This window comes from Opisthocomus hoazin, chromosome 15 (assembly GCF_030867145.1).
Source record: "Opisthocomus hoazin isolate bOpiHoa1 chromosome 15, bOpiHoa1.hap1, whole genome shotgun sequence".
In the NCBI taxonomy this organism is placed as follows: Eukaryota; Metazoa; Chordata; class Aves; order Opisthocomiformes; family Opisthocomidae; genus Opisthocomus; species Opisthocomus hoazin.
The window spans coordinates 9,689,453-9,717,098 of record NC_134428.1 but is presented as its reverse complement, the minus strand read 5'-3'; the positions used below and the strand labels follow the sequence as shown (position 1 = coordinate 9,717,098).

General features: G+C 42.6%; 1 protein-coding gene across 1 annotated transcript in view; it reads right to left on the bottom strand.

Moving 5' to 3' along the window:
• Window positions 1–27,646, bottom strand: part of USP7 (ubiquitin specific peptidase 7) — a 74,580-nt gene that overhangs the window by 23,489 nt on the left and 23,445 nt on the right. The window contains exons 2-10 of the mRNA XM_075437042.1: window positions 17,993–18,097; window positions 12,599–12,797; window positions 11,015–11,153; window positions 10,227–10,315; window positions 9,412–9,520; window positions 3,279–3,409; window positions 1,072–1,126; window positions 457–537; window positions 254–344 (exon numbers count right to left, since the gene is read on the bottom strand). Coding sequence (XP_075293157.1) covers window positions 254–344; window positions 457–537; window positions 1,072–1,126; window positions 3,279–3,409; window positions 9,412–9,520; window positions 10,227–10,315; window positions 11,015–11,153; window positions 12,599–12,797; window positions 17,993–18,097 — 999 coding nt within the window. The remainder of the gene's footprint in view (window positions 1–253; window positions 345–456; window positions 538–1,071; window positions 1,127–3,278; window positions 3,410–9,411; window positions 9,521–10,226; window positions 10,316–11,014; window positions 11,154–12,598; window positions 12,798–17,992; window positions 18,098–27,646) is intronic.

Sequence of the window (27,646 nt, the reverse complement as noted above, 5' to 3'; positions counted from 1 at the left end):
AAGATACCAGTGAGAGAATTAGGGAGGAAGAAGCAGGGAAGGGAAATGGGGGAGGGGAAAAAAGCTAACGCAAGCAAGAACATTTTCTGCAGAAAATATTTTCAATGAGGTGTCAAAGACTCCTTCCTCTGAAATTAAGGCGTGTACATTCCAAAGCGCTGAGCCCCAACAAACCCATCGGAAATCAACAGGCCCTGAAGATCTCCAACACGCTGCAGTACTGGATTGGTGCACAACACAGAGCATCACTTACTATTTTTCTTTCCCTTTATACTTAGCTGGATGTCATAATAATCTTCTATTCGTTCAGATCGATAGTCTACGTGTTTGCACTGGATATAAGACTGCAAACAAAAAACAAAACCCACAGAATTTCAATGTATATAAGTAACATAGTTAATTTAAATTTTGGGGGGGGGGTGGGGGGGGGGTGGGGGGAAGAGATTCAATACATACCACCATCTTCCCTCTGAATAATTTAGGAATAGTGCCTTCTACACACGTGCCTTTCATCTTATTTTCCACGTTATCAAGCAGCTGAAAGAAAGAATAGTTTTTACATAGGATAAACTTGCAGTTTTTAATTTATTCATCACACACAGATGACTACTTCACTGATTAAACTCTAAGTCACTTGCATAAAAATGAAACGTTACTCTATTCGTACTGGTGTCTCCTTTCTAGTCCTTTAAATCCTCCTCTTCCCCCTAAACACTGCACTGAGGACTACTCCAGCTACTTCCCTCTGAGTCTGGAAAACCTCACAAACGTAACAATGCATTTGCGTCTTCAAAACTGCATTTCCCTCCCTGGTGACACACGGACCACTAGCATACATTCCACATGTTTTCAACCTTCCCTATCCCTTACAAATCCTTCACCCGCAAAAGGCCACAATCAGTCCCATTCTTAAAAACGAGAAATCAACCAAGGCAAACACTCTTAGAGACCTAATTTAAATTAATCAGTGACAGTATTACTAGGTTTGTTACTAAATTATATTATATATACACACAATATCAACAGACAACATTATGCATCACAAATCTGTAAGAAATAGTAAAAACATACCACTCGACATAACTCCTGGACATCATGTTGCATGAAGCTGTCTAAAGTTTCCCACCTTTGTAAGGTAAATGAATACAAAATTAATATATTATGAAGAAAATTTCCAGGTCAAAAGACATTTTTGTGATTCCTTTGCAGAGCAAGAATTTAATACACAGCAAGCTGTAACAACTCCGAGCTTTCGCACTGGCTGACGCACAGGTTTTGTAGTTCTATAGCATTTACTTGCCGGAAGAAGGGGCGGCAGCAGCTCTGTGCCCCGCCGCCATCTCCCTCCCTGGATCTGGGGACGAGGAGCGGGAAGGCAGCCGGAGCCAGTCGGAGAGGCCAGGGCCTGGCTGTCGCTAGGAGAAGAGTTCTCCCAGTCCACAACCCAGTCTCAGTTCACATCAAAAAACACTCTTCAGAACAGGCCTGGGAGCAATTCGACCTGCTGGATGGTTAGGAACAGAAGATAACCTCCAGGCTCCCTCCCTAGGCTTTAAACACTGGTCAGCTTAAAGGACAAAACCCAGCAGCAAGGTTACACACTAACATTAGGATAAAAAAAGGCTCCTTCAGACAACGGCGTCGCTTGCTACTGAAAGAAGCCAAACTTCGTTAGGAACTCACACCACCTAGTACGAAGTTACACTCCACACAGCATACAGGTAGGTCTCACCAAGTCAGAAACCCTTCTCTGATTTAACAGGGGGGAGAGACCAAATCTTCAAACGTATTCAAAAATTCCTTCCCGAGAACGAAGGCAGGTATGAGCACGTTTTTCAAACCTCGCTCTCGGATACGAACTCAAGCATCTGCAACACCCTCGGGAGACAGCTCTTCATGCTACTAAAGATGACGCAGTTGGGATCTTAAGATGAAATATTTATAGTATCAGCAAGTCTTTCTAGTATAACAGGGCAGCAGGAGCACTGATAAACTCCATATACAGTGCGCTAGTGGGAAGTGGGCATGACCAGATAAACACACAACACTGAGGTTACCGATTTCATTTTAAAACTACCCCTAAAGGTGCAAAGGAAAGGTTACTAAGAGTCTTATCAAGACAGAGCACTACTACTGCCTTTAACAGAAGATGCAGGGCAGACACCGAGACAACTATGTGAAAAGGATGACACAAACTTCCCAACCTGTTTTTAAATACAAAATTGTTTGTCAATATTACTAAAGACCGGTCTACAAACACAGTGCGACAAAGTAATGTGAAGTACAATCTTTTACAACGTTTTTTGATAAAATCCTACTCCACGCTCACATGACACGCAAAGACAAGGCTTGTAAAGGTTATGCTAATCTTAATCTCTGTCCTGACTTGTGCTCAACTGAAACATCAAGCTAATATATACTTAAAAAAACAAAACAAACCACAAAAAAAATAACAAAACAAAAACACACCACCAACAACATGGCTATATTGTATAATTCTATGTCTAGATACTCCAGGATTTAAAATTACACCCTGTAGCATGATCTCACAAGAAGTACCACCCGACTGGAAAAAACACCAGGCAGTGAACTAGACACTTGGCAAAAATGAAAATAGAAAGCAAGCCTTTTTGTAGACGTTTTATGGAGGAAAAAGGGGTGCTAAAATGACAAAAATGCAAAGGATAACTTTGTGTGCATGCCCCAACACCTTTACTTCATGCAACAGACACTCCTCTTCAGCTTTAAACCACGAAACAGAACACACCACTAAATGCTTCCAAACTGTACATAGGCAAAAATACACGCATCTTCGATACGTTGTAAGAAAGTGTTACAGCAGTCATCAATGCAGAGCTAACAATACGGAAATGTAAATCACTGCTACTTCTCTAAGTTTAAAACAGACTCCGATTTTTAAAAAGACATCAACAATACATGAAATGCAATGTTTCAACAACATATTTTGTCCTGAATTTTACTTAAGTCAAGTGCAGCACACAATTTCCAAGCAAGAGGTAAATTCTAACCCTGACAGTAACAGCCGTGTTTGACTGCGTACCGCTCCCCTCCCCAAAATATCTGACTTTCGGATCAGCTGTCTTGAGCACTGACTATAAACATAAACTTACCTAAGTAAACTAAGAGAAGTTCCCAATTAACATAATGCTATATTAAGACCTCTCTGCACCCCTCTAAAAATAGCCTGATATAAATAAAAGAAAAGCTTTATGAAGCCTGTAACAGCCCAATAAATAGTCCAAATTTCTGAAACTTACCCAAAAGATTTTGTTAACTTTTTAGTTCCGACTGGTTTGTCACTATGTTGCAGCTCATAAAACACTCTTTGCAATGCTAAAGGAACACTTTTGGATGAGTCGTCTCCTTCTGTGGGCATCATATACACAGCCTGAAAAGAGTATGTAGTTCAATTAGTATCTAATGAAAAGTTTATTGCTCATAGTTTAATGCATTCTTTCCTCTTCAGTGACTTCCTTCACATAACTGTTTCATTGTCACTCCAAAAGAGTTCAAAAAAATCTCGTACTGTAGTGTAAAAACAGGAATTGTCTAGAATGACTCTTCTTTGAGCACAGTGGTTAGAGAGACGCAAACAACAGATTCCATTCACGGTTATTTTACCTACATAGTTCCCTTCTTCCACCCCAGGAGCGTCAATGCACTGAAGCGTACACCACCTTCCAACAACTTCTCACGCCTGTTGTGCCTGCGCAATCATCCCAGCAGGACCAGGTACTCTGATCAATACTATCGGCTTCTGAAAATAACTTCAGTCTTGTGCCCTAGCTTGGCTGTCTATGAATGCTGTCACCTACGGGGGGGGTGGGGGGGAAACCCCATAAAACCCCCAAAAAAACACAACCACGTGAAACCATGAAGGGCAACAAGTGAAGGAAACCAGAAATGGTCCATGTGGAGGAGAGGATGTCAGAGGAAGCGCTGAGATTCCCGGACACTTTCTTTCCTACTTATCATTGTTGTCCAGCAAACAAACAGCTTCACAATTCAATTCCCCAACTGTGCTGGTCGAGGAAGGACTGAGAACAAAGAAATTACACAAATAGACCAAACAGGGATAAGGAGAGTTCAACAGGCACCGAAATGAGATCTCCTTTTTAAAAAGCGTACACCGATATAACCAGGGAGAAGTAACAGCAAAGAGGAGCTATCTACAGGGAGATGCTCCTTTAGAAAGCACGAACGTAGAAAGAAAACAGACGACTCTGGAAGGAGATTAGGTAACAACACGTTGGAAAAGTAAAGACTCAATATTAAGTAGCTTATGAGAAAATCACCGGTTAAGAAACAGAAAAATTGCCACCTGGATTTTTGCCTGTGAAACAACAGGGAACGGCACATTACTGCAAGAGAAGCTCTCCTGGGGTGTCTGCAACAGCTGGGATTTCAGCGGCGTCCAGCCCTCTAACCCATCCTGCCCCTCCGTCCCCTGTTCCCTGAGCCAGGACAGTACTTCCAGTACGGAGCCGAATGGCTGGGGAGGCACATTCACCGTTATGGGAAGGCTCAGTACAGAGGAGACAGGAACAGAGGAGACAGACATGAGACGAAGACACAGCTCATGCAAAAAGAACCCAAGGGAACGACAAAAAAGAAAGGAAGGAAGAAAAAAAGCAGAAAACGGTTGTGAAGAAGTCGGCAGGCCAGTTTCCTATTCCAATTTTGAATATCCACAAAATTTTTCAAAAGTACAGCAACATAAATACTTCATAGAACATTACAATACGGAGCTATCAGCAGAATAGCTACAGTAATAAGATGAAATAAAAGGAACTATTTTACTGAAGTACCAGTTTCATAAAGAAAGCAAATGCCTTCTATTCACAGAAAAACAGATTAATTCTGCAACTGTAAAACAATATGAGAGTTCACATGACTTTGTCTTTTAAATTTTAAAATTCATTTCCAAAATCTACCAGTAAGCAGAGATGATCTAAAGCAGAATCATGACTGAACACCAGCAACTTCCAAATTTTATGTTTCTACTTGGCTGCGAGCTACATCATTAATAGTAGTACTTATGCATATAAAAGGGAAAATAGGAATAGAATTAGCTGGAATTTATCACCAACGTTTTGTGGAAGGACAGCCAGCAGAACTCTTCCTTTGTTAGGGTAATTTTTAAGAACAACAGCCCAGCCCCACCCTAATGGCAACAAAAAAGTCTTCCTTTGCTCTGCATTAATTTCCGAATTTGCTTAAGCTGCTTTTCTACATTTCATAAATTGAAGAAAATAGCATCTTCAATTTTATCATCAGCACCAAGTTTTAACTGTTGAAATTCAATAATCCCTTATGCCATTATTTATTGCCAATCCATCAGGCTAACTACCTGGCTTGCCTGGAAAACATAAGAAAACAATAGTATTTTCTCATGTAGTTGCACCAACAAACGTTTCCAAGTGCTTTAAGAGTTTAGAGTTTATAGTGGTTTAGTCTGGAAGAGAATTCTGCAGGTTCTGAACTCCTGTCCTGCTCATCGCGGTGCCGAGTTCAAAGTTGGGCCCAGTTGCTCAGGGTCATTTCCAGCTGAGTTCCCAGTACCTCCAGGAACGGAGATCTCTCAACCTTGCCACACATCCTATCGTAAAGCTGGACCACCCCGATTACGAAGATTTCTTTCCTACAATCAGAACATATGATTTCAAAACAGTTCTAATAAGCCAGTAAAGACAATTATTTTCAATTGCTTCTCCGTTTTTATTATCCAAATGCAGAGTTACAGTTAACCACGCTGATCTGGGCAAACTCCAACTCAAATATGAATAACTGAAGTTATACTTTTGATTTTACAAGCAAAAGTTATTTTTTGCTTTAAAATATGAACACTAAAACACATCATCATCTTACAAAGTGAACCTAGCCTCTCCCTGCCCCTGGTTTATGAACTCTTTTATGAATTGGTCTTCACTGGCTAAAGGTAGAAACAGGAAATAGTCAAATGACCAACTCTAAAAATCTTCCAAATCTCTATAATCAACCCCTATTCGTTGGTTTTAACATCTTATAAATGCTTTTTAAATAAACAAATATACAGTAATTCACTAGCTATGTTTAAACAAACAGAAATAAGATACAAAAATCAAGTAATGAAAAAATTCAAGTGTAGCTGATGTTAATACGTTTTCACAAAATAAATATTAAACCGCTAAATATTCATTATACCAACCCAAGATGATACTACAGCAAGCTAAGAGTCAGCCTCGCGGGTGACTCTTCCATCAAAAAGGTACAAATGGGAGTCCAGAACGCCTTGGTATTTCATCAAAACCACAGCCTTTACATCTAGTTCCTATTTGGTTTCCTCAGGTACCATCTGGACAACTGATTCCTTTCTTATCTCTCTCAAGTAATATTAAAATAGTCATTTACAGTTTATTTGTAATTACTACATTCCAGTTGCCATTGAATACAACCACCGGTTTTATTTCTTCTGAAGTTCTAAACGTGCTACTCCAGCCTAAACATTTCACACACAGCCCTTCCCCATTTCTTCCTTCTGTCTGCGCGTATAGCAATATCGACACGCATTTATCAAAGCTTAAGTGCTTCGCCAAACTAAAACAAACCACTTTTCAAATATAATCCTTTACAAACCTTTATTTTTGTGCCTTACTCTCCTAAACTCTGAAAGCTTGACCTCAAGATCACGGAGTAAGGCATTTTGATCCACTTGAAAACAGCAGAATCTCTAATCTAACACCCGAGAAGATCCCTCGGGAAGCGAACACAAAAGAGTGACAGGAACATGTACAGGCAACGGCTCTAAGCAACAGAGAGATGAGAAACATTTTAGTTATACGGTAAAAGAATGCTGTAGGTAAGCTTGAACGCAGTGCTTAAAGTCAAGACAATTGAAGCAGGGAAGAAAATGCCATGTATGGAATTCTGAGGTAAGGTAAAACCTATCAGTTAAACTGAGCAGAGCCGCATTGGGGAGAAACGTACTGGGCTAGCACTTCCACTTTTTAGCGCAGTTACAGAAACATTCTGCATTGTTCTCAGGATTTGTAGGGAGTTCTTCAAAGGAAGCAGCAAGGAGTTGTAAGATGGCCTGGCTGCAGGCTCAAGTCCCAGCTGGCCAGGGGCACTGGACAGACACGGGAAGACTCGCGTGGTGTGGTCCAAGCTCCAGCCTGGAGCTATCCGGGGAGTTACCACCACCCCTTGCCTGGGTGGCGTATAGCTAAGCACGTATTTACAACAGACGAGTAAGATACACTCTGAAGAGAAAGTTCCTCTGCTTTACCGCCTACCCCTGAAGTCACCTGGTTGCTAACAAAGGGAGGGCTCATTTCAAACTCCCAGGAACTTCCCATCTGTTGTTTCGAAACAGAGCAAGGACGAAAGGAGCTCACCGCCAACGCTCACGCACTCTTCACCAAAGTCTGACTTGCCATAGGTACGTGCTTGCATTTACTATTGCTCATCGCTTTCCTAGCTCCACCCTTGACAGCAACTTCTCTGTTGGCAAAGCTCTAAATAACAGCAATGGAAATCACTGTTTCTTGTAAGTAAGGAGGATTAACAGAAATAATGGAATTGTTGATAAGTCTACTGAGGATATCACACATTTTATTTTACTCAGTTTTAAAAGGACCAAGTTTGCTCAAAGTGGAAACATAAACGTTGTAGAAATTCATTTTTTCAGATGAGACAACTACTGATTCTTCGTTATCTCCAATAATGGCAGATGAGTATTATAACTGTCTAAAACCAGCGCTGTAGTCTGTCCTGCTTATAGGGGCTCCATAGAACGAGCAAAGAATTGGGCATTTCAGCTGAAGTCCAGCAACACTTCCATAAAGGAAGCTGCACTTACCAGCTAGTAAGTTAAGCTTTCTCATACAGTCACTATCCAGCTATTAACCCTTCCTAAATGCTGGTATTTATCTGATGGCTGGGGGAGAAGCGTCGGGAAATGCCTGAAAAGATTAGTTCAGTTGAAACAAATCTGTATCACAAACAGAATTTCTTCTTCGCAGAACAAGATTACTTCGTGGCACATATTGATTTACTGACTACAAGACAGTCCTGAAAGGAACTACTCAATTGGATTAGATGGAGCTATTACAAAAACACATTTTTCTTTCAAGAGCAACATGAAGTTGTCCAAAAACATAAAATGCATAAACATTACGAAGAGAAACAGGCATTCTAATGAATGATACTTGAAAGCGTAAATTATACCTCCTGCAAAACAGAAACAGGTGCATCATGTAAAACAAGTCAAGTATTTATTTCTCGTGTGGGGCATTGGTACGGTCCCAGCCACAGTCTACCGGCGTTTGATGAGCTATTTTTTGCAACGCTTCAGAGTAAGCAGCACATTGCAGAAGAGAAAAAAGAAATCCCACCTGGGACACTTACAGGCCACAGAGATATAAACAATGATAAGCTGGTGGGAAAATCTAAGACAGTAGAAAGCAGGCACGTTAAAAAGGGAAATTTTAGAGAAAAGAAAGCTTAATGAAAATGTAACAACCAGCATACACGAGAGAAAGCAGAAGTCAGAAGAGCTCATTTTCACCCAGAGATAGACAGTAAGCGCAGGAATGTGCAGCAGGATCAGTTAGGATCAACAGGACACTCCGATAAAGTAAATGCTGCCAAGTTACGTTTTTCTCAGGTATATCCCCTCTGCCAGACAGCCACCACCAGCAGCAAGTCAGCATTGCTGTGTTTATCCGATTAAAGCTATTGCACCATTTTAAACCAATACATTAGCTAGTGTATTTCACCCCGGGTTTGGATGAGAGATTTAAAGCTGATATTTAAAGCAGTTCTTACTTCCAGCAAAGAAATAACATCTACAGTACATAAAAAATATACCAATGAAGCAAATCTACAATTAGGTTGTTTAAACTACTGAAATTATAATGCTTTCCATCACGACAGAGATGCTAACCACAGTAACAGAAAATTCAGCTGCATAATATAAATTAAAAGACAAAACAAACGAACAACAAAGGTCACGCATGTTTATCTTTTCACATTGTTTATGGGCAGAGAAGTTCTAACGGACTCTTTTAACTATTTCAAGAAAGGAAAATTACTTGCATCTCTTCTCTGCAAGATGTAGGGTCTTTTTTTTTTTTTATTGCAACAATTCATAGCCACTCTAGCACATAAGACAGCCCAAGAAACACCCCTTTAGCGCAGATCTTCACCAGGCACTCTGTGTGCTTTCAAAAATAACAAGAGCCTAGAGTTCAACAAACTCCGACAGATGCGCATCACTGTGTAAGTCATAACTTCTCTAAGAGGACAAACGAGGCAAAAGCAACAGACAGGTCTGTTTTGAAGCATTTATAAACAGAACATATTGGCTATTCCAATTAGCAACTTCACTTTCTTTCACATCTTAGTTACCTTGCGTAGTTGATTTGTGAAAAATAAAGTCTGTAACAAACTGTTCATGTAACAAGTTGCTCCCTGGTTCTTTAAGCCAACATATCCTGTGTGCTTCTTTGAATCCCACCTAGAAAACAGGCAGTAGTTAAAACAAGGTAGTTCTGTATTAACTATAATAAAAAGTACCTGTTCTAAGGTAGCACTGCTGGTAGGTATCAGCTACTCTTCACTATTCCGGTTCAAACAACAGGCTACGCTTCACTAGCGCCTGCCAGTAACAACCGTCTTTGCAATGAAGTGCTTTGTGACTTTGTTAGGACGTTCTTAAAAGATATTCTATATGGCAGAAAATCATTGACTACGAAAGTGTACCAGAACCCAGAAGCACACTTTTAAAGGGCAAGTCTGCATTTCACTACAACCAGCTTATTTCCAAGTGTCACACAGCAGAACGTCTCCGACGAGGCGGTTCAGAAGAGCTGTAAACCAAGGCAAGGCAGGCAGCAGAGCCACCCGACTGTGTCTGCAAGCCTTCTCAGCTGTAAGGTCAGAAAAGTTGAGGCTAGATTTGCAGAGGTGTTGAATCACAAATCAATTCATACAGAAGTTAAAGTCCCACAACATTCTGCTGACTAAAGCAAGTGGAAATTTAACCTACACAAAATTCTCTATGTGACCAATGAAAGATACTGCCATGTGAGAATTCATCAGTTCATATTTGTAGCTCTCCTTAGGTATTCTTGCTTTGTCACCTTTGGTAACGCAAAATATTTGAGCAGTCGCAAGCAACATAAAAATACTAGAATTAAGAACATTTTTAAACAGAGACTTACGCCACTCCATGTGGAGCATCTGCTTGAACGTAGACTTCAAAAGTAACTTTGTCCTCTTCTATAAAGCCTTTTTCAGGATCAGTAACCTCCTGTAAAAGAGGAATGGCACACGGACATGAAAACCAGATCTTGCAACATGACTGTAGTGAAGCATCCAGTTTAGACTTAAATTCCAAGCCTGAGCTATCAGTAATAATAAGCTGAAGAATACAAATTGAAGGACACCAACAAAGCTGTTTGTCAACTTAATATACTTTAATTCTTTTTTAATGCCTCAATACAGTAAACTTGTTCCTGGCTTTTAAGATTCTGCAGAGCTATTTAAATTTCTTGTGGATAATAACAGTCAGTCATCAAAGCTCTGCTTATTCTGGACAGTATTCCAGCTAGATGAAACATTAAGGGCCCACCCTGTGAAAATGCTTAAAAAGCTCTCTCAATTCAAGATAAGCCTTAGTAGTCTTATTAGGGCATTAAATATCTGTACACATATGCAAGAAAATCTATGTTGCTTCAGAATTACATTGACTATCACACAGTGAAAACAAAAGGCAAGCATTCAGATATGAAGAAAATAATAATGAGGGAATATTTAAACCACAACCTAAGTAAAAGCCATTAAGTACAGGAATTTATAAGAAACTGAAAAAGAATTTTCAGCGATGACAGAAAAAACACAACCACTTGCGAAAAAAACCCTCCTTTTCTATAGGTATCTCGGTATTCAGGAGTGCAAGCTCAAAACGGTTCCTACCCCGTGCCAGATTACCGCATGTCCAACTACTTACACTCCAGGCCATGAAGTTGGAAAAGCCCCAGTCGTTTTCCTTATGAAAGAACAAGTGACTAATGCGACGACTGAATGACTTCTCATCATCCTTGTAGTTTATTATCTTGAGAACTGCTTGTGCATGACAAGACCATGACCTATAAATACAGAAGAAACATTTGAAACTCATTCAAAACGAAGCTTTCTATAAAAAGTAAACTTTTTTTTTCTTAGGGATTTTTGGTGTATTACTCTCACATATAGGATTTTTTCTTTTTTCCCTTACTAGACGTTCAGATTTGGTTAATTGTTATTGAGGGCACGAATCCCTGGGGCTTTCTGAAGCCACACTATGAACGTGAAGCTGGAATGGAGATTCTCTTAGGGCAACAGTGCTGTTCAAGCACTGCGAGGCAGCCGGAGGTAACAGTGGTTTAAGCAGCCACCTGCTCTCCGAGGCGAGCTGTTTCTCACCTGCTCCAGCGCAGATGGGTAGGCCAACGCAGAGCCGTCTTGGTGTCTCCAGAGAGTGATAGCTCAGCCTTTCGCCAAGCAAAGGCGGAGGCGATTCTACCCTCCCTCCCACAAAATAAACTCCCCAACACTCTGATTTTCTCAGCAGCACCTCCTTATGACCGTTCCCCTTCAAACACATCCCACTCACACAAGATGATCAGACTGAATACCCGTTCGGACAAGGTCTTGCCACCCTCATGCAGCAGCATTACTGCTTGCTTAGCTCCACTAGCCGCATCTGGGCTGAAACTGCTGAAGATCCCACTGTCCTTCTGCTGTGACTACTCGTGTGTGAACCACTTCTCCCGTGACTAGTTAATACACTTACAACCTTCTTTACGTTCTGCACCGAGCACTCGCCTTTCAGATTACAAAAATAATGGAAAAGAGCAACACCTTATTCAGAGTGAACTATAGGTTGTGTGAGATTTGGTGCAGGAATGGAGTCACCCTACTGGAAAGGACATCTATCAGGGGTCTGCACTCTAGCTGGATAAGCGGCAGTAATACCCCAGAAATTTGTGTTTACATTTTGAAATTTCCCTATTATTTACAAAAGTGGCCAAAGATAGCAATTTTGATTTGCACGCAGGACTGCAAGAACATGTACATGTTCGTATGTTGCTTGGTGAGCAACATACCTCTTTCAGGAGGCGACAGCCCCACACACCGCTCCACCTCCGCTGCTCGCAGTTAACTGCTCACACTCTTTATGGGATGGGGTTTATAGCTCTGCAGGGTTAGAGGAGCTCCAGTAGCACTTCTTTTTGAAACCAACCCAGAACGTTTTCCATGCCAAGAAAACTGTTAGTCAAAGACTTCTCCCCGGCAATCAAACAGAAATATATCTAAATTCTACCAGAAACTCATAGCTACACAAGCTACTTTTAGCTCCACCTCAAGAGAGGATTACTCCTATGCTTTGGGATTTAGAAAGGTGGGGGAACAAGGGGACTCAAACCCTTGGAAGAGTTCCTTCCTCTTGCAGAAAGCTAAGTAAAATAATTTATTTAGATGTCTGTATTTCTTGCAATACAGATCAACCAGGATCTAATGAGGACTTGTACAATAATTAAAAGGGTCTTACGTGGAATCAGATTCAGCATTGCATTGCAGGAAGAATCCTACGCTTTTTTGGTGTGGTCTGTCCGGGTAGAGTCGTGGCATAACCATGATCTTCCATGGCAAATTCCGTACAAAGCAGGGAGGGCTGAGAACTGACTCGCTCAATCTGTTGAAGCGTTCCACTGTAAACTGAAATGTTGCTTCTGATCGCCAACTTGTATCTGTAACACATACACGCAAAATTCGTTATAAACCTGATGTTCTTCACTCCAAAGCGTCGTTTCCACAAATCACGCAACATGAGCATGTTTTATGTAGTGGGATATTGGAAGCAACCAAAAAACCCCCAAAACCTGCGAGGCACTGAACTCCTTAGCAACTGAAGATTCCATTTTCTCGTTTTGCAGAACACTGCAACACCGTGCAGGGAAACAGCGCCGAGAGACGTGTTCCTTCTGCACACTATTTTAATTCTTTTGCTACCACTCAAATTTCTTCTCAAGCAGCGGGTACAGCAAGGCAGAAACATCAAATGCTTTACAACATAAATCACAGCCCACTCTTAACTCTGGTGTGCTGTGTAGTACCTTCACAGCCCAGTTCCAGTTAGCTGCTTGCATGCACCAAGATGCGCAAAGGATTTTCACAATCTGTTCAACTGCCCTAATGATACCAAGTCACCATGTAGTTGTCTTCTGCTTGCAGGAGTATCTTTTCAAAACAGATGAACCCTGTGGCTTGTTTTAGTGGTGATTTTTTTTTTTTAAACCTCCTGACACTTTGCTGAAGGATAGCTCAAGAGTAAGGTCCTGTATTCTTTGTGGTATGTGAAAATTTTAGAGATTTTTAGTGGTCTAAATCAAAGTTAAATGAGACACTTGATGTGGTGGGGTTTGGGTTTTTTTAATAGCTTATTTTGACACATGCAATTAAACTAATTTTGCCTTCTTCCCACATCCCCAGTTCTCTGTATACCACGATCTGTTCTGCTTCTGATGCACAGAGCTACAACAGGGTACAGGAGACCGAGACAGCTCCGGGAAGGCACGTGCCTGGCCTCTCTTTATTGTGACATGTCTCCAGTTGCATACCAGGAGGAAGAACCTGCAACTCACCCCAGCAATTTGAAGCACAGAGCATGCACAAGACGCTCCCCGCCTTGTCTGTGGCTCCAGCCCAACACCAGATTTGCTACCGGGCACAAGGAGGTCTGAGTAGCGTACGAGGAGGCGGGCAGCACCCACGGCCGGGCCGCTGCTCTCACACCGCCCACGGGTGACACAGGACCGAAGCAGACGTGTCACAAGTGCAGCGACACCCAAACTCCAACGCACCGAGGCACAACGACACCGGGACAGGCATCGGATCAGGAAGTTATGTGGCGAGGCGCACGGTATACGATAAATGGATTATTTCTGTACAGGTAAAGCAGGTGTCCACTCTGAAAGCTTCGCACAGCACCAGAGACGGCGTCTCAAACCAGCTCGAGAACACCTCCCTCTTCACAACCAAGAGCAGCACTCCTGGGCTCGGCCCAAGCTCCCGAGGCACAAGCTGCCCAGGTTCACTTTCTGCTCCTGTGAGCAGCTTTCGGGGCGCTCCCGCACAAGGATGCAGCGGCGCTGCCACGGCGCCAGCTGGAGCAGGCAGCCCACGCAGCACTGGCAGATGCTTCAGAGAAAGCCTGCCTGCATTTCTGGGTTTCTTTTCAGGAAAGCCTGTGCACAAGGGCTCACCAGGGAAGGGTACTCTGCTTGGTAAAATATGTGAGCTATCGCTAGCGATGACTCTACAAAAACGCAGCCTCATAACATAGGTCAACTCTAAAATAGAAGTTCCTTTAAAAATACAGAACACAACCCCTCAACATAACAACCTTCCAGAAAGGTCACATTATTAGCAAGTGCAATCGATTAAAACATGAATTATACTAAAAAAATCCCGAAGTTCAAATAGTAAGCGTGATGAGTATTCTGAGCACATAAATAGAACTTTTTTTTCACCAAACACATGTCCACCAGCTCCCAATACAAGATTGCAACTGAGAGCAGGGTAATTTAGTCGTGACTACCAAGTAAGACTTCTAGAAATCCCTGAGCTACAAATAGGACACGTGATCGTGAACACAAGGTAAAAAGAACAGACCCAGCTGACAACGCTTGGTGAAGTTACATGCAACGCATTATATTTGCTAGGTGGCAAAGATTTTTTCACCGATGAGATGAATGTCACATTTAGCACCTTGATACAACAAATATCGCTCAGATCAGAGATCCAAATACAGAAGGCGATCCATTTTAAGACTGAAGCACATATTTAAGTGTTGATACCTTTGAGAAAAGCGGATTTCTTTATTATCTTAGCAAAAGTTGCTACCTTTAAAGTACACTGATGTTATTAAAATATTCTGAACCTGAATTATTAATGAAGAAACTGGCTGAATATTCTATGAATATTTTAATAATGATCCAAATACAGCATGCAATGCTAGCATATGGCTAAGATGGATGCTTCCGAAAGCCTCCTAGCCTCTGCAGTTCTTCACAGAAATGAGACTTCAGTAGGTAATTGCAAAGCCGTGAGTTTATGTTTAGCTGGGGACCTTCTCTTTGAACTTTAACTTCTAAGAGAATTTATTCTATACACTGTTTCGAATACTGATGCACTTGCAAACAAAGTTTGATCAGAGCCTTATTTTCATTATTTTTTACTTTATTTGCAGAAGTTGCTATACCAGCTCACAAAGCCTGGTTCACTACGTTGTTCTCCGCACGAAGAACAGCACATTACTTCACCTGGTTCTTTTTAACCGCCAAGACGTGACACACTGCAACAACAGGTCCTAGCCCAACCGCCCAGAGAACGTAGCCGTACCCGAGAGCCCTGCTGATGGTCTGCTGCTGCCCCCACCACGAATTCTTCCCAACACCTGCGCTTAGCCGCCTGGCAAAGGGGACAAGAGCTGCACTTTCTTCCAGTCTTACCAGTCATTTCCTTTTGTGCTAAGCAGGAAGACCAAAAGCACCTCAAAAGTTTCTTGAACTCAGAAATTCACCAGCAAGCCAATTTCTGTGACCCAGCTGGAAGCATCAACCTTTGATCCTACTCTTCACCTCCTTCACAAGAACCATTTATCTCATTAAGATTTTCACTGCAGAGGTATCTCAATTCTCTTCATGCATTCTTTATCAGTTCAGATTGATCCCACTTGCTATGAATAACAGAGCATGCTTATCAAAGAGGCCAATGTCTCCCTCCTCCATTTCTTCCTATCTTGTGAACCTCCAAGCTGTGCATTATCCACACAGATCATGCTGCAAACCAGGACAGCAAGAGAGTAACTGCACTGATGTGTAAATAATGCAACAGCAAGCAACTAATCTGATTTACAAGACTTGGAAAAGCGGCATCATCCACTTGCGTGATGCAAGCCTTCAGGAATGTTTTTGCAATTATAACATTTTGCAATAACACCATTTTCTATCTGTGTCAATGCAGAGCTGTAACAGCACCAAGATGTAGCCAGGCACTCCTTACTCCAATGTGATAACGAGGAACTGTTACAGTATTGCTTAACAATCACATTTTAACCCTGAAAGATGTGCCACAGCAGAGCGGGCCAAAGCTCCTCACCATATTGAAGTCCACAAAGACACGAGTACTACCATCAACACAGAAGCTTTCACAAGCCTTTTGCCAAATACCTTCAGGTACTACTTCTCCCTACCATGACACCATCACATTCAGTTCTGAGACGAGTTGAATATTTGGTAAATGACAAACTGGTTTACAGCAGTTTTTTGGTTAAAAAGTGTATTCAGTTATTCTAAACTAAGAAGTGTACATCTGATTACTTGACAACATTGATGTGGCCCGGTTTCATCAGCTGCTTCTGCAGATTGAGTCCTTTTTGCTTAATTTGTGCGAGCACATACAGACCAACCTCCAGACAGAGTTTTATACCAATTGACCAATGTGTTATCTACTAGCTGTATCGACAGCAAACACTCTCAGGCTTTCTCCCTACGAACATCATTACCGAGAACAGAAGTTCAACAGAGCTGTCCTTGACGGTCAGCATCAACCCATGTGATCTCCTCCTGCCACCTTCCAAATACCATGACCCAAGACATTTAACATCCTTTATTATCACAGGTAGCTCAATCTTGATAAAAAGAGAATTCCCTATTTCAGTCTCAGCCAGTTACTCTGAGCAAGCAGTCAAAGCTCTCAAAGAGACCAGGCAACTGGACAAAAAGAATTCATAGGCTAAGCAGACCTTCTTTTTACTTTACTGAGAGAATCTGATCATAGGAAACTATCTTTGGCAATGATACAGAGGCAATTCAACTGTGAGATGGTTTTGGCCTGAATTTAAACCATATTCTCTTCATGAAGCATTGCTAATTTCTCTGTCAGTATTCTATTATACATTCCCTGAACACATGAAAGTAAGCATTTTTTTGACCTTTAACCTCACGCTCTGACTTCTCTCAAACAAAAATCACTCAACATTTTGCACAAACCTAAATAAATGTTTAAGCCTAGTCCTGAATGTACTCTCCCAAGACAGCACGAAATACGCAGAGGGAAACAAATCCTGCTCCTGTTTTGTCTCCCTTCACCCAATTCAATTTTATTTAGTTCTTAAAAATAATAGCAGTCCCCCCATATCCTCTCCTAAGAGAAGAAATATCATTGTATATTTTCCTCACTAAACATAGTAACAGACTACAATGAATTACAAACTCTATCTTTCTTTAAATAAACCCAGACAAACCTATTAAAAATTTATTTGATCTTCTGTAAGAGAAAAATCTGTACACCTTTATTTTCATTTAACAGACCAACCAAAAGATTTCAAAACCACATGTTCCCCTTTTATTAACAGGGCATCAATATATACTTCTTCCTTTGCACTTGCACATAAAAGGGCATCAGAGCTGGTGGGAAAAAAATGTTCCTCGACAGAACAGTTGGTACTGACTTCCCATACAAGACAAAAACTGATCGCAGCTGCGACCTGACACGAGAGCAGGACAGATAAGGATTCTAAACGTCCTGAAGGAATTGCCTAACTGACAAAATTACTGCTCAGCAAAGCACCAGCTGCAGTACGTTTAAAGAGACATCTCACAAAACATAACAATGGACAGTCTCACTTTCAGCAATTTTTAAATCAGTTCCTAGAAAGAGGAAAAAAAACATCCCAAGCCCTCAGATGCCTGATCCTGTTGTACAGCTACGTTAAAAGGACACCTGTACAGAAAACCAGCAGTTGCAACTACAGAGGTTTTCATTTTTTTAACGAGCTGCGGTTCAGAGGACACAGGTAAGACATGTACCATTTTGTCCTCAAAAAACATAAAAATAAAGAAGCCAACAAACCACACGTTTTTATCAACTATTTACTTACCATCTTCCATGTCTTCTTCAGTGTTGTTATGCCCATCAGCCATTGCTACATTCCCATTAATGACAGGATTTTGAGTGATTCTTGGAGGATCATCTGTATCTCCAGCTAACACAGAAAAAAATTGAAAAATTAATCAGCTATATCAACATTTCTGTCTCAGGTAGTGCTTATGAGACACACAAATGGCATGCTTTTGTGCAAAACAGTACCTACTTGAATTACTGCACAACAATTGTACTGGTATGTGTCCAACCATAAAATTCCTCAAATAAATGAATGCTGTCCCGTTTTGGTTATTATTTGCAGAATACAAATACAAAGAACACAAATGGATTCTTAAGTTTCCATGTGGCTTTATAGTCAGCATCTCATAAACAAGTCTCAGTAAATAAAAATGAATTTTTAAACTACTTTTTCTGGTGTTTCACCTTTTTGTACAGATACAAGATTCTAATAGAAGGCTTTTTAAATTAACAATTTACTTTAAGACTTCCACAGTGTTACTGCTTTTTTTAAAAAAAAACCTAAAAATTTAATCAAATGTAACAGTAAGATTTGAATCTCACTTGGGACAAATTGGAAAGGAAATCCTTCACCACCTCACACATGTTTTAGAGGTTACATTTTCCAGTATCTACCCATCACTGCTACTAAGTTTTGCTACAGTAACTGTTTAAAACAGATGTAACCACCACTAAAACAAGAGATAGGAAACAACTCCATGAACTGAAGTCCCACTATTTTTAAAGCTGCATTGCTTTGACTGAACAAGCATCTTCCTGATCCAACAACTGAACAACGCTTCCTTCCACTGCTCGTGCACCAAAAGCTGGTGGATCATTTCAGCACGATTGCAGGGAAGTGGATGTATTCTTGAATAAACTGGGTTTAACCATCAAACTGTAAACCCCGTAAACCCTTGCAACCATCTCAACTCGTTAAAGTGTCTGTTAAGTTTCTCTTAGATACACCAGCCCTGCTATTAGCTTGTCCATTCTACCACACCACACAGAATCACTGCATGGCAGGGGTTAGAAGGGACCTCTGGGGATCATCTGGTCCAACCCCCCTGCCAAAGCAGGGTCATCCAGAGCAGGCTGCACAGCACTGCGTACAGGCAGGCCTTGAATCTCTCCAGAGAAGGAGACTCCACAGCCTCCCCCCTGGGCAGCCTGTTCCAGGGCTCCGTCACCCTCAGAGGGAAGAAGTTCTTCCTCACATTCAGCTGGAACTTCCTCTGCTTCATTTTGTGCCCACTGCCCCTTGTCCTGTAGCTGGGCACTACTGAAAAGAGTCTGGCCCCGTTCTCCTGACACCCACCCTGCAGATATCTGTAGGCATTTCCAAGGTCCTCTCTCAGCCTTCTCTTCTCCAGGCTGAACAAGCCCAGCTCCCTCAGCCTCTCCTCGTAGGAGAGATGCTCCAGTCCCCTCACCATCCTTGTAGCCCTCCAGTAACACAACCCCGGAAATCACCAACTTCTGTAAGCAAAACGGCTTTACACCCAAAAGCTATGCACAAGTTTCTGAGCGCATGGGCAGAAGGGGTTGGGGGTCACCTGTCCTCCAGGAAGGACACGGCTCCGCAGGGAGCCCCACCGGCTCGGCCCCGGCCCGCCAGCACCATGGACAGCGCCGCCCTCCCCACCAGGCTCCCACCCGTGCCACCGCTTCCCCCCCGACCCCGCCGTGTCCCTGCTCCCACCCGTGCCCCCGCTCACCCCCTCGCCGTGTCCCTGCTCCCCACCCGTGTCCGCGGGGTGCCGGTCACTTGCAGGAACTTGCAAGGCTGCCTCCAGCGGAACCAGGCAGCCCAGCCGCTCCTCTCCCGTCCGAGCGCAGCTGAGCGTCTCCGAGACAGAAGGGACAGACGTGCGACATGGAGCGGAAGGAGCTACAGCAATCACTGAGCGACTCTTGCCGGAGCCTTTCAGAAAAATGCAGGGAAGGAAGGCCACAGCTAGGGTAAGCCCCGCGAACGGCGAAGCAGGATCGGCCACCAGCCGCTCCGCAGCCCGCCCGCTCCCGACAGCCGTGCTGGGTGTGCACAACATGCTTTCGCAGCCTTGTTCCAATCACCAGCACACAAGAAAAGGTGCTTCCACAGCCAGCATTCCTCTCCTGATGATTTACTCTGCTGAAAGTTCCACAGAACTCATAACCTCTGCCCTGAGCACGAACAGAAACAGATCGGGCTGGAGACTTCTTTCCAGACGAGAGTTACAGCAGACCATCCGCCTAATGCTCAAACACGGCGCTCGGAAGCTGGCTAGGACCCAGCAAACCCCCCCGAGGCACAAGTGAGAGGTGTACGCCGAAACACACAGCGCCCAGCACCCACAGCAAAGCGCGCACCTTCCTCAGCATTAGCCCGAGAGCAAAGGCAGGCCTGATCTCCAGTCCCGATCCCACGAGCAGCAGGGCTGCAGCCCAGCGGCTCCCGCCCGGCCACGCTGCAGCAAGGGACAGCAAACGGCACTTGGCTACGACACTGCTACGGGGGGACAGGTTTAAACTGCTGCAGTTCAAGACCAGGAAAAGGGACGGACGACCACTAGGTTTATTTCCACAGCTTGCTTTTTTCCCTGTTTTCTTTTTAATCTTTCAACAGCAGCACGGTGAGAGTCTGCCAAGGAAGCTTGGAGTCTCACAGGGCAGCTGTCCTCTGGGTCACTTCTCTCTGGAAGCACACAGCATGCCGACAGCAATGCAACAACTGCTTACACTACATGAACACCAGTAATTTGTACTATTTTTTTTAAATTTATCATCAAGGCAACTCAGTATCTAGAAACAAACTGAAGCAAACGTCTGCGGAATAGTCAGATCTTCACTAAAAGCTCGCCCCAAGTATTATTTTAACAGAGGATTTAAATGTTGATACCGTATTTTACAGGGAAAGACCCGTCCTTAACTAAGCAAATAAAGTGCTTTCTACATGAATCTGCTCTACATTCCTCAGAAACATGAATGGTTAGCAGAGAGGAGGGAGCAAACGCAGGAGAGATCACAGCAAAAGCAATTGACTTAAAAGCTAAACAGAGGCAGCTTCTGAGAGATACTATTCAGCGATAAGATAAACTGAATCGTGATCTGTGCCGCTGCTGCTTTTCCTGACATATATTGACGCACATTTTGTAACACTGCTTTCAGATCTGGAACCCAGGTAACACTAGTGAATGTTTTTTGCTTCAGTGAATAAAGGAAATTTTTAACTTCTAATAAAATTCATCCATTACAATAAATACTTTGCACAAACAAAAGACCCCTTGCTCAACAGATTTGCTAGTATGCAGTATGACAACATCTATTTTCAACTATAGCACTGAAAACCAGTAGTTTATGTCTTCCTCTGATGTCCTTACGAGCCCATAGGAAAGAACTGTCAAATCATACCCAGCTTTCATTAAGCAACTTATTTTCCTTCGCCTCAAGCAGAACGATGCCAAAGACTTCTTCAAATTTTACAATACAGGATTAAGAAAAATTAAACATACTTGTCCGCACTGGCCAGGAAAACCCTCTTACCAAACCTACTCTTAGTACAGGGCTGTCTTCAGCGCAGCTTAAACCACAGTGTGTCAGCATCGCCCCAGCCACGTCACCCGGCAGCTCTAGGCCAGAACACCCAGCTTTAACCGTATCCTTGGAGCAAAGGTGCACTCTACCAGTCAACCAAAAGTTAACAGAAGCCACATACGTGAAGAAAGTATTACAACAAAGCTTGAAATGACCTTACAAATAAGGAATGTTTTTAAGGCTTGAAATACAGTACTGCAAAATATTAACTAAATACAGCTTCCAATACCAAAATTTTAGACACCGTCAGACTGTTTGGTGAAGAGCACTGAAGCTGTTTCCCACCTCTCCAAAATGCAACACGTACACCTTGGTAGATATTCTTTCATTTACAAAAAGGAATGCAAGGAAATGTGAAGAACAGTGACGACCGTTTCTTCTGAAACATTTAAGGTCACAGAGTTTTCTGCCTACCCATGCCCCCGCATTACAAACGATACAGCTTGGCGTGTTTAACGGGCGTCTCTGCAGTTTGGAGGGTAAGGCACCTTCCAAAAAGAGCCCTGTCAGCTATTAGTGAGTTTGAGCAAAACAAGAGCTCTCACTTCTTCACTGGAAGATCATGCATGCTGAAATGAAAGCAAGTCTAAAAATTGACGTCTGCAACTGGAAAGAAACTGGCGCATGACAATACAGTTTGGGAAGTTCGTCAGAAGTGTCAGTCACCTCATACAGATAAATTACTGGATCATACATAAATGAGTCTGCAGGTGCACCCTTCGCATCACTCATTAACTAAGTCTGTCACTGAAGCGTTGGGATGAAAGCCTGAAAGTAAACTGGTTATTGCAATTGATGCTGGGGGCGGCGGAAGAAGAGAGGAAACAAAAAGGACTAAATTCTCTGCAACTACCATCTTGCCACGGGATGCCAGACCTTGTAGAAAGTTTAAAAAAAAAAAATCTCCTTGTTATGGACTATGGCCTCAGCATTACCATACTCAAATACTCGCACTGTTAAGTAATCGAAACAAAAATAGCAGCAATGATTAAAAAAAGACTATACTCCAAAAAAGCTGTTCAGTTGGATTCAGCTGGTTTAAGAAGATGAACTCAAGGTCACTGAAAATGATCTTGCTCCATTGTTCTACTGTTGACAATAATTCAGATCTACAGGGAAGGAATCTCAAAGTTTCCTCCCTATTCATGAGAAAGCAGAAAAGATTTTGTCAAGCTCAGGTGGCTTTTGACACAGTGTAAGTCCTGCTACAAGACAGGGGTAGTGCAGAGCCTCAGCTCTCACACGGTGTGAGATACGGTGCTCAGCGGCAAACACGAGCTTGCAGTCACGTGTGGACAGAAGCTACAGAATGATTCCACCGCCACAGTAAGTGAATTACAGCAGAATACTGCTAACTGTTTTAACAACGATGACACCGAGCTACTAATTTCATAGGTTTCAGTCATGACTCTTTATCACGCCAAATATTCAAATTGTGAAAAATCATCTATAATGTTTTTCATGAGTTTTTGGATCTGGCAGCCACAGAGAAGAAACTGAAGCAGCCTCCCTAGCAGGTTATGAAACATTTCTGTTTCCTTTTGAGGTTACACAGACCACAACAAAGGAGTAACAGCGATACTAAAAACTCGCTCGCAGTTCATCATGCACAACCGCCTCACGATGGAAATCACTAGCACTGAGCCCTTTACATCTCGCTGCAGGCGGTTTGCACAGACCTCCATGCAGAACTTCCACGGCTATCCCCGGAACAGCGAGGGGGACGCACCGACAGGCGGGTCGGCAGCCGAAGGGAAGGCCGTCCTTCACTGCTGGCGGCAGCTGGAAGACTCCGACACCCCAGGCTTCATAGCCAGGGCTCTGCCTTTGGGGGGGAAACACCGAAAAAAACAGACTTTCTCCCCTGCTGCTGGACTACATGGACATTCCAGAATCAAAGCCTTCATAAAGGTTTTTAAAAGGTCTTCTAGTACCTTTTGGTTTCTGTTTTAAATATCAATAGAACTGTATGTGTAGTTGTGATAAACTGGGGGGGTTGGGTATGAATTCCAACGGATGAGTGAAGTTGCAGTAAACACTGAGAAAAGGGACTTGCTGAACAAAAATCTACAGCGGCAGGAGATAAGAATAGTCAGGCTATGTAAATCTCCCTGAAAAAGGAGGAAAGTTGGTCTCGTAATGGTCAGATTACCCCACCACCAAAGGATACAAACTGCGTGCTGGCCACGCGCCCCGCGTTCGGCTTTGCCCCTCAGTCTCGGAGCTCAGCGGCTCACCCGAGAGCGGGGGGAGCTGGAGAGGCCCCGGGCAGCCCCGCGAGCCCCTGGTCCTCAGCCCATGCTGCCCGACGTCTCTGCAGCTGTGGAACGTGCCATCATCTCCTCAGAAGAGTTTTGAAAAGAAGTGTTTTTAAATACATCAGTATTTTAAATACATCAAATAACCATCTAAAAGTTTACTTCTTCAGTGCATAATTCAGAATGCCAGTCTCACATGGGTAATACTACACAAGTAAAAAAAATTACAATAAGAATCATTTTTACAAAATCACCATTGCTAGAAATTCTAATTAAAAAACATCCATCGATGTCAAATGCTGTACAAAATACCACCTCTTTTACCACCAAACTGACCTTTGGTGGTGCGAAGAGGATGCTGATGAGACTTATTCAGAAAACCTGAAAGTGAGAATACTACTTCTTGAAAACAGACAGGAAACTCAGAATAACGGGAAGAAGATGAAGAATAAATACCTGCCTTTAACTGGAAAAAACGATGCAAACTGGCTACTTCATCACTTTCTGCAGCCAAGAGTCCCCAAACCAGGCCTGTCAGCGGTCTGCAGGCAGTCTACTGAACCAGTGGAACTGTTCCTTATGTGACTGCACCAACAGCTCCCAAGACAACCTGCGTGCTCCAGCAACTTGCTGCTCTGGAAGCCTGGAAACCATTGCTGCAAAAGCCAGATTAATAGACAAGACAACCTGCGTGCTCCAGCAACTTGCTGCTCTGGAAGCCTGGAAACCATTGCTGCAAAAGCCAGATTAATAGGCACTACTCCCAGGAGGCAGAGTTTAAAAAAGAGGGAAGAGACTACCCCCCACACAACAAAATAAGCCACACAAGTTGCCAACTCTACAATCCCAATGAAATTAACTTTCAATATTCAGTCTTTTGTTCAAAACAAAAAATTCCACTCACTTGCTCTGGAAGAACCCAGTCTTTCAAACATAAGAGAAACTGTTTGACCCCCAGCCCCTACCTGCAGTTAGCATACAAACACCACTCACTGCACAAAGGGACTCGGAGAAAAGGAGTTTAATGAACAACGCTCTACACAGTTTCATTTTTTCAAGACAGTCCTAGGTTGCTCTAACGATATCTGGAGAGGTATCAAGCAATTTCTGTACTGTGGCTGCCTTTCAAAAGGCATCCAAAAATAAAGCAATCCACGTAAAATATTTTTAGAGGCTGAAACACTGAGAAACACCCAAGATTAATTTTGCCAGTAGAATGGCAGGAGGGAAAAGGGAAATACACAAATCCCCAAGATCCTACGGACTGATGTCAAGGTGGAGGTAACTACTCCCACAGATGTTTCCATGACTTGTATAAATCACGTAATTTGCCTTTACAGCTAAAATTTAGTTCTCATGTTAGCAAAACGGTGGGTAATTTGCTTTTGTTTCATCTATTATTTTTCTTCCCTCACGGTTCGTCACTTTTTCATTACTTGACCTGGTGTCAAAATGTATATCTAGCAACGTAGATCTCTAAACGAGAAAGCTATGAAGGACGATGACTAAGTCTTCAGGGGTAAGGCTTCTAGAGCAGTTTCAGGCGGCAAGAGGCAAGCTTACAGATTGAGGGAGAAGGGGGTTACAAGCATCAGAAGTGAGATGGCTGGTAGCTAGGGAGACAAGGTTTCAAGGTCTCCAATGCTTTCAAAAATTGCCTTAGCAAATTTAGAAAGAAAGAAAGTAGAAAGGACATTTATTTACTAAAGAGCAAGTAGCCAACATTAGATCTTCAAAAAAAAATAGAAACAATATTATACAGAAGTCTCTTGTCCTCTAATTGTCATCTGCAACAGATAATTATTGCATTATCGACTGTGAATTGCAAATCCCTCACAGAAGGAGAGGGATGCTACACAGGACAGTAAATGAAGAAGCAAACACTGCTGGGCTGGGACAACTTCCTGGAAGCAGACTCATCATCTCTGCCATGCCTACAAAATATTTAGCAATGACTAGACAGACAGTAATGCTGCAGCTACCACTTATTACGCTGATCAATCATTATACTGCTGTTGCCTTGCATTCCTATCATTATGTCTGCCTGCCTGCCCAAAGTGAACATTTGGACCCTATGTTTTCATAGGATGGCAAGGCTGGTTTCAATTAAGCCAATGCACCTAATGGATCAAAAAATAAAAATAAAAAATCATATTAGTAGGTTACATAACTATTCTATTCTTATTTTACTCTCAGAAGCTCCTGAACACTAAATGACATGCATGAAAGATACCAGGCTGTAAGGTAAACATTATCTGAAACTTCATCCTACTGCAAAAGTTATCTTTATTGGAAAATAGAAAGGAGGTACAATGTAATTTTGTGGATAGAAAAATACCCAGGAACAAACAGCCTGCACAGAACCTGCTCCAGAAGCTAGGCAACTTGCTGCATCAACTCCTTTATCATAGCATCCCAGAACGGTTTGGGTTGGAAGGGACCCTACAGACCACCTGGTTCCAAGCCCCTGCCCTAGGCAGGGACTGCTTACACCAGCCCAGGGTGCTCAAAGCCCCATCCAGCCCGGCCTTGAACACTGCGAGGGCCGGGGCTTTGAAAAGAGCAGCAGTCTGATGGCACTTTACAAAACAAAATTTTCAGTCTTAAAAACGTAATTAACTCCTTATAGACATGTGCAAAGCGTTTAGGGTATGACCAACGCTTTTACTCAGTGGACCAAAGCTGGTATTTAAGAAGTCATCCCAAAAAATTTACTAAAACAAACAGTGACTAAATTACTCCCTGCTTTCAGGAATTTAACTCATTGCTTTATGAATAATTCAGTCTTAAATGAAAGACTGCATGAACCAGAGTTCAGTCTGGACACTGACAACACACCTACAATTATCCAACACACTGACAACTTCATACTCTTGCTGAAGGAGTTTGTATAGACAGCCTTCTCATTTTAAGAAATTTTTCACACACTTTTAAGCTCCAGGTGTTTAATGTGGGGCCGATGGCAGCACCAGCACGAGTTCTTCTTCAGTACAGTGGTGTTATTTCTCACGCAGATACCACCCTGCCTGTCTCTCTAACCCAGCCTTACCCCTTCTACAGCACCACGAGCCCTTGGCAGCCATCAGGGCCAGAGACGGGCTGCTGAAAAATCTTTCACAGTTCCTTTTCTTAGTCCAATGAGCTTTGTTAGCTTAGCTTACACTTCTAGAAAACTATCAGATCAGGAAGAAAGGAAGGAAGACTGCTTCTGGCTGCCATGTAATATTAAAAAACCAGTAACTAGAACAGTTGACAAAAGAAATTATTTTCTTCCACGATAAGAAAAGGCTGAAACATCAGAAGTGTCATGACCTATTATGGCAACAGCTACCAGAGTTGCACTACCTTCTCTTCGCTGGATCTAGAGCAGCAAGGCTACGGGAAGCAACTACCCTAACTCGTTCCATCTTGCCTCCGCACATTCCAGAGATGGCAGGATGATTACATCTTTGCCAAAGACAAGGCACTCGGTCCCAACCTACTGAACACACCCTAAACAATCTGGTTTTCCAGCAGCACACCCCTCTTTATGTTTTATTGCTTTACTGAGTAATGGACTTATCTCTTGCAACAACAAACGCCAAGCTCCTCAGCAATCATAACTAGAACGGCTGAAAAACTGCTCAAAGAAAAATGCACTTCTGACACAGGGTGGAAAAGGATGCACGCTCAGCTGGAGCCAGGGCAGCCGGGGCATCCCAGAGCATTTCTCTTTGCACTGACACTATACTCCGCAGGCTACAGCCCTGTGATCGCATTCCTGGTGTTTTAAAAAAGGTAGTTAAAGAGCAATTAAAATGAGTTTATTTGGATAATAA